Source organism: Corylus avellana, chromosome 9, assembly GCF_965113065.1.
Source record: "Corylus avellana chromosome 9, dhCorAvel1.hap1.2, whole genome shotgun sequence".
NCBI lineage: Eukaryota > Viridiplantae > Streptophyta > Magnoliopsida > Fagales > Betulaceae > Corylus > Corylus avellana.
The window spans coordinates 6,892,824-6,900,650 of NC_142498.1; the positions used below are offsets into that span (position 1 = coordinate 6,892,824).

Below are 7,827 nucleotides of genomic sequence, written 5' to 3' on the forward strand. Positions count from 1 at the left end.
TGGGAATAGCATCCTCTCCCGTTCATGGCTAGGATTTCTTCTTAGAAATCCTAAAGTCACAAATAGGACATTTGTCTCACTAACAAAAAATAATAATAAAATATTATTTCAAATTTTTTTTAAAAAAAAAAATCATAAATTAATAAAAAAAGTAAGAGATGGCAAGCCACCCATATTGGCCATAAGGGGTGGCTGGACCACCGCATTTTAGCTGGGGGTGGCCTGAGAGCCACCCCCAATGGTCGGCCAAGGGTGGTCCGGCCACCCCATTAGTTTTTTTTTTTTAGTTTGGCACTATGGGATGGCCGACCACTCCTTAAAATATTTTTTAATTTTTTATTATTTTAGTTTTTAATTATTTTTAAAGTATAAATAATATTTTATTATTATTTATATTAATGGGGCAGATGTCCCATTTATAGTCCTAGGATCTCTCTAGAGATATTTTGACCATTAACTGGAGATGATCCTATTCCTTCAACTTGGTAAATATCATTGATTTGCTTATCTTATAAATGTGGTTGTGATATGCGAGTCTAGTACTAGGGTGATTATTCAATGTATCACCAACAACAAAATTATATCCTTGAACATGGAGCTTTCTACTATCTTATACTATCATTAGAATTGGATATGGTTAATCCATGTTCTTAAATGATTTTTGAAATTACAACGTAAACAGAAAATTATTTAGCCTATAAAATGGCATCAAACAAATACTGATTCATGCAAATTAAGAAGGTAATAATGGTTTGGCGTCTACAGATGAGGTTGGCATTGTTGATGATGGAACAACATCCCATGACTCGTACATTTTTGCTTGGACATATTCAAGCTCTTTGTAATCTTGTTGAAGGGTATGAGCTTTTTGCAACACTTGAACTGCCTCCAACTCCTTTGCTACTTTTTTCATTGTAGGTCGTTTCTTCCCGTTTAAGTACAAGCACCTTTTTGCAAGGTTCGCAACCGCAATGATCTCTTCTTTTTTACCTTCCTTCAAAACTCGACTATCAAGAACATCAAACAAATTGTTCTCCTTCACAGATTGAATGAAATATGTGGCTAAACTTCTGGATTCTTGCGTCCTTGCTAAAGAGATTGCTTTTTCGCCAGTTAACAGCTCAGCAAGGACAACACCAAAACTATAAACATCACTCTTTTCTGTAAACTGACTTGACTGGAAATACTCAGGGTCCAAGTATCCAAAAGTGCCATGCACTAGGGTGGTTAAGTGAGTTTGATCAACAGTAATGGATCTTGAAGTCCCAAAGTCAGCTACTTTAGCTCTGTATTTTTCATCTAAGAGTATGTTTGTAGACTTAATGTCCCGATGATAAATGGGCGAGGATGCTCCTGAGTGTAAGTAGAAAAGAGCTCCTGCTACTTCAGTTGCAATTCGTAAGCGCATATCCCATGTTAGTGGAAACTCCTCTGTTTGGCCATTGACGTATTGGAAAAGAGTTCCGTTAGGAACGTATTCATAAACTAGTAGAGGAACTTCTGTCTCCAAACAACAGCCAATTAGCTTAACCACATTCCTGTGATTAATTTGTGAAAGAATGACAACTTCATTAATAAATTCTCCAAGTTTTCCTTCATCAATTACCTTGGACTTTTTCACTGCAACGATTCTTCCATCTGCTAACATGCCCTTGTAAACAGTGCCTTGTCCTCCCTGCCCAAGTATTCTATTTACACTAAAATGGTCAGTAGCCTTCTCCAAATCTTTTGAATTAAACAATTTGGTGTGCTCAACATTGGCTTCATGTGAAGATAATTGTTGTTTTAACAATAAACCACCATTTCGTTTGAAGAACTTGTTCTTTAGTTTAATCTTCCTCCTTTTCTTTACCACTTTGTAGGACCACCATCCACCAACAAGTAAAATTAATAGCCCAAGGCCACTACTAATACCTGCTTAACACAATGTAATAGGAAAAGATTATAGCAATAGTGTTGAGAACGTTGAATTCAAGACTTATAGTAAAAGATTGGGATGTGAGCATGCACTTTAAGGGATAGGAGTATATCTTAGTGCCATAAGTTTTAGAAAATGTAACCATGTGGAGCCCATTTTGATCCCTTTAAATTTGTTCGAGAAATGTGCTATAAATGTTTTTCTCAAAACATGTGTTTTAAAAGTTTTCTCCAAAATATAATATTAATTATCCTAAAAGAATGTATATCCAAAACAAGTGGAACCAATTAAAACAAGCAAGGTGAAAGAAAATCAATCAAAACAATGTGGGACAAAATATGAGATTTCTTATGTGCATCAGTGCATGGGTGGTAGTTTTTGGAAAGAAAAATAAAACAGGAAGCTAAACACTCCTCTCCAAATAATATAAACATACCTATCGCAATTATGGTCACCTTAACCGAAGGCTTGGTGGGGTCAACTGCTACCTGACTGTGACACAAGAAAGACCCCCTAGTATTTTCACAGTATACACTCTCGGATCCATTATTCAAACAAGGTGACTCTAGGCTCTCGCATTCGTTAATATCTGGCATGTAAGAAGATAAACAAGGTTAGTGTCTAATAAATCAAAAGAAAAAATTCATAGTTTTTATTAAATCTCTAATTATTTAAAAAGTAAAATTAAGAAAATAAGAAACTGAAATCATTTAAATTAGAATTATAACATTTTTGTGGGTTCAAATTCATATTCAATAAGCAAAGTTTGACAATATCGTGGATTATTCCAAAAGTGTAAATTAATAAAAATAAGAAATTTAATCATACAACATGTGTTGCACATGTAGCTATTTAGCACGGGTCGAGAATGATCTTCCCGATTTCATTATTAGGATTTAAAGTTGATGCATCTAATGGTTTAAATGATTTTACATTATTTAAATTTTTAAAAGATGTATTAACATTGACTTTATATATATAGTTAGATATACCAACTTTAAATCAATTTTAAATATTTTAAATCAATTTCATTTAAAATTGAGAGAATGATATTCCATCTAATATATATATATATATATATATATATATATATAGGGATAGCAAGTGATTGGAAAAAAGAAAAAGCAAGGAATTGTTTTTAAAAGGGACCATCCGCCTTTACGTAATAGGTTAATATCTAGTTCTTTTCAATAAATTTTGTACTTATCTGAAAAAAAATAAAAAATAAAAAGACTTGTAAGATATTTAATGATAAAACATAAAATAGGAAGAAAAAAAAAACAACAAAAATTAAGTACAAAGCTTCCCTTTGTCTAACTAAATTTCAGAATCATCTACCAAAAAGATATTTTATCATATAATCAAATTTATACTTGCATGTGGTCCGCGCACATGGCACATGTATTTGGGGACATTAATTGCTGTGAGCCTGTGACGCTTACATGCATACGTACGTGTTGTCCAAGTGTTAATTCATAGAACTAGCTATTTAATTAACACATACAAAAACGAAAAAAAAAAAAAAAAAAAAAAATTAAGAGATAAATAGAGTACGTGGTACAAAAAAGTTTACCTTGGCATCCATGAAGAAGATAGGGATTTCCTTTAAAGCCTTTTTTGCAAGAACATGTATAAGTCCAGTTCCAATTATAATGCCATGACGTCGACGAAGAATAATATTGAGTAATATTAGAACAAATGTAGCTTGGGGAGCTATTATTAGCGGTGGAGGCGGAGCCATTATTGGATATTGGAAGTGAGTAGAATGATGCATCAGGAATCCCCCATTCCAACACCACAGGAACGTACGACATAATGGAGCTCATTTTAATTGAACCACGTTTCTGGAACCACTTTTCTTCTACCAAGAATGCAGACTGGCATCTTTTGCCTTTTTTGGAATAGTACGCGTCGTTATTTACTGGCCTCATACTTGTATTGAACGCATTGAGAACGGAAGGAATTGGGGTTTGGCAGCAGTTGATGCCATTGCAGCTACTTGCATTTACCACTTCACTGCGAGGGTCACAAATTGATATGCACCCACCAATAACAAATTCATAATGAAAAGTTGCTCTTGGACCAAATACGTCCCCCATTGAGGCAAAGTTGTCGCAACCGATGACGAGGAATCTGTTCTGGGACTGGGAGAAGATGAAAGGGCTTGTTGCTAACTCCGTATTTAATTGGCTCCATGAACCACCAGGTCCAGAATCAGTACACTTAACAAATGTAGGATAGTTGATGCGAACTGTACCTCCTAATAATGAAATGTTGAGCACCTCCAAGTCGAGCTTCTTCAAAACAGGTTTGGGAGAGGCCCCATAGTCGTTGAAGCTCCTCAAGGAAGGTTTGGGAGGGCTGGAAGAGTTGTTGCAAACTACTTCTGAAAAATTCTAAATAGATAAATATCACAATTTTATGCGGAATTAACAGATATATATCAAAACAAACATTCACCAAAATATGAATAATCACACACAAAGATTTTGGTGACGAAGAGGAAACCTTTTAGAAAACGTTCTAAAAGTAAAACCTCTCCGGGGCAGCCAAACCCAGGAAATCACTATCAAAAGATTATCTAGAGATTACAGACACTAGGAACACTTACAACCCTTTGCAAGACCTTGACTCTGTAAGATCGACAAGCCTACAACTCGTCTCCACGCTCACAATCTTCTTCAACGTGATTCTCCTTTACCGGACCCTTCCGATAGACTTCTCAACCGTAGATTTATCAAAGGAATAATTAAAACTCTAAGAGATTCACTTTAACGCTCACCACATATGATCTCTCTTAGCACAGCCTCCGACGAACTCTCTGGGGGTGAAAATTCGTACTTCTATCTTCTATAATGATGTATATATACCCCCGACAAAACCCTAGACTTAAACCACTTAAAATCACGTTTTTGGGCCTCAAACTTACGGGATGTCCGGACATGTTAATGGGCTGTCCGGACACGGCTTTGCGGAGCAAAATTTGAGTTTCTGGAAATGAGGTCCGGACCCGGGGAAGGCATGTCCGGACATGGGTGAAACAGCATTCTGAAAATGCTGTCCAGTCTTGATCAACAGCCCCGATCGATGGGCGTTTGTGGTCCGATTGAGCTGAAATTTTGCAGGGGCGTTCATAACACATGAATCTACATTATGAATGGTGGAGATTGGATTCTGAGCATTCTATATCAGTGTTTGAGCTCGTGAACAGTAGCCTCTGCATTTTGGAACTGAATTAAGCCAACACAAGAACTAACAACTTCAAACCACTCATCAACGAAGCAACCAGCTCCTATCCCAAATGGAAATGGGATATCGCTAACATTCCCACAGCTTCTTTGACATGAACTATTAATTGCTTGAACAGATATTGCATCAATTGAACACAACAGCAAAAGGATCTGAAATACCATTTGCAGTTGCACCACCATCTCTCTCTATGATGATGATGGGATTGTGAAGCAGCTATAAGCCCAAGCCCCCGCCTTTTATAACCCCATTACGTACACCGTCCTTTTAAAAGTCGCCGAGAAGACAATGGGTCTGTATACGTAACAAAACTCATTTCATTTTTGTCTCACTCTCACCTCCAAGGATGAAAACCTTTTTTTTAACCAAAACATTAAAAAATTGTCTTTGTCTTCTGTGCATGAATCTAGTAGCCATCAGCCAGTATTGATCTCCCCTAAATCCCATGTGCATGGATTGTGGATGGTGCACAACTGTGACTTTTTGGGCGCCTCCACTTACTCTGCAAATTTACTCTACATTTTAATTAAAAAATCACTTTTATTTTTTTTATTTTTTTAATTACGTTTTTAAAAATCACATTTTTAAATCGTTATTTTTAAATCACAATACTTTTTAAAATCGCAAACTCAAACGAACCCTAAATCACCAACATCTAGCTCAATATTTTGTTATTCACTTTTACTATTCTATTTAAATATTATTTTTCAATGATATCTTTATTCTTACTATAATAATCATATCATTCATTGAAAATTTGTCTTTTTCAATGGTCATATTTTTTTAAATTTGTTTTTTTTTTCTTTTTAACCGTCATATAGAAATAATGAAATAGAGAAAACAAAAAAATTGAGAGGAAAGAGAATGTCTCGTATTTTCTTTATGCTTTACTTTTACATTTGGTGAGTTGATAGCACTGTTCACACTCAAAATATTTCAACAATTTGGTGAGCCTACTACAGAGCATTTTGGACCAATTTGAACATTTTGGCTAGTCAAAATAAACTTTTAGTTATTTTAGCAAACTTGATGAGAATGCTTTATATCCCCAATAGCAATTAGAACATTATTAGCAGTTTCACCAAAATAATCAAAAGTACACCTTTTCTTTTCTTTTTTTTAATTTTAACTACTCACTTTTTTAGAATACCTCCAATAGCCTCACCATTATAACAATCAACTTTTACTATTCTATTTAAATATTATTTTTCAAAGATTTGTTTATTTTTCTCTAACTATTAACAGATGAGAGAGAAACAAAAAACAAAAATGGAATGAGAGAAATTACTTTTTTATTCAATAGGTGAGTAAACAGTACTCACAATTAAAATGGTGAGTACTCTTCACTCACCTTTTTTTTTTCTCATTAAAATTGTGAGGCTGAAAATGGGAGTTTTTAACCACTTTTACCGTATTGCCTCACCAAATATAACCCAAAAATGGTTTTGGTGAGGCTACACCAAATTTACTAGCCAAAAATAGCTAAAAAAAAAAAAAAAAAAATCATATTTCTTTATATATTTTAGCTATTCACTTTTTTTCAAAGCACCCATAGCCTTAGCATTTTAGTTGTACACTTTCATTATTCTATTTAAATATTATTTTTCAAATATTTCTTTACTTTCTCTAACATTCATATTTTTAAATATTTTTCTTTTCCTAACGGTCATATTTTTGGAAATTCATCTCATTATAATGTCATATTTTTGAAAAATTTTGTTTTCTTGATAGTCATTTTTTTACTATTTATCTTATCGCAACAATGATATTTTGTAAAATTTGTCTTTTCCTAACATTCATATTTTTCAAAAATATATACATTTTCCCAACGGTTTCAATATAAATAATACAATTTCTCCTCAAATTTTCATTGAAATAGAGTATATGTGAATAAAGAAATTAAAAAAAAAATGAAAGAGAGGAGTTTTATTGATTTTTTATTGGTTTGTGAGTGAATAGTGCTCATCAAAGTTGCTTAGCACTAAGAACACTGTTATATTGGACTTAACAAAATAGCTAAAAGCTAACATTGTAGCAAAAAATGCTCTACATTAGACTTAACAAACTATCTAAAGATTTGCTGAAGATTTGCTGAGCTGTTCCAGTACTTAACAAATTTGTTGAACATTGTAACTTAACAATCTATAATTTATATTGTTTAATTTATTCGGCTTTGTTACTAAATTGTTAGTGTGGTGCCTTCTAATTGATATTGTTTAAAGCATAACATTTACAATAACCTCACCAAAATAACTTCTTTTCTTTTTCTTTTTTTTTTTGTTAACTTTTCCGTGTTTTCCACAGATATTGGATTTATAAGAATGAACTTTTCGTCCAACGTCTATTTGATCCACAACGCTGTAATAGGAGTATAAGATGGTTCCTTTTTATGTGATACATATCTTATGGAAAGTATTGAGTGAAGGTATAGAAAATACCTTGTCCATGAGCCAATAGCCAAAGGTTGGCATGTACTGCACCGCATACATAACAGCAAGCACAGGCTGCACGAGATAACCAAAAGAGTTGGGTTTTTACATAAACAAAAAAAAAAAGAAAAAAAAAAGAAGCCTGTTATAATGACAATGTACAATCATTTGGTTGAATATTCTAACAAAGAAGAAGAGTATGTTTACTATACTTGTTATAAAAAGCACTAA

At 33.6% G+C, this 7,827-nt stretch overlaps 1 protein-coding gene across 2 annotated transcripts; it reads right to left on the reverse strand.

Moving 5' to 3' along the window:
• Positions 1–733: 733 nt before the first annotated feature.
• LOC132190848 (wall-associated receptor kinase-like 1) lies at positions 734–5,340 on the reverse strand. 2 transcript variants are annotated; one of them, XM_088510387.1, is made up of 5 exons: positions 5,176–5,340; positions 4,526–4,533; positions 3,492–4,255; positions 2,355–2,507; positions 734–1,914 (listed from the first exon to the last, which is right to left on the reverse strand). In XM_088510387.1, exons 1-5 carry the CDS (start codon positions 5,329–5,331, stop codon positions 734–736), a joined length of 2,262 nt encoding a protein of 753 aa, XP_088366513.1. In that variant the 5' UTR covers positions 5,332–5,340. The 2 variants fall into 2 exon arrangements, with proteins under 2 accessions (XP_088366513.1, XP_088366512.1); XM_088510386.1 differs by lacking the exon at positions 4,526–4,533 and having other exon boundaries at positions 3,492–4,298; positions 5,172–5,337.
• Between the last annotated feature and the right edge of the window lie 2,487 nt (positions 5,341–7,827).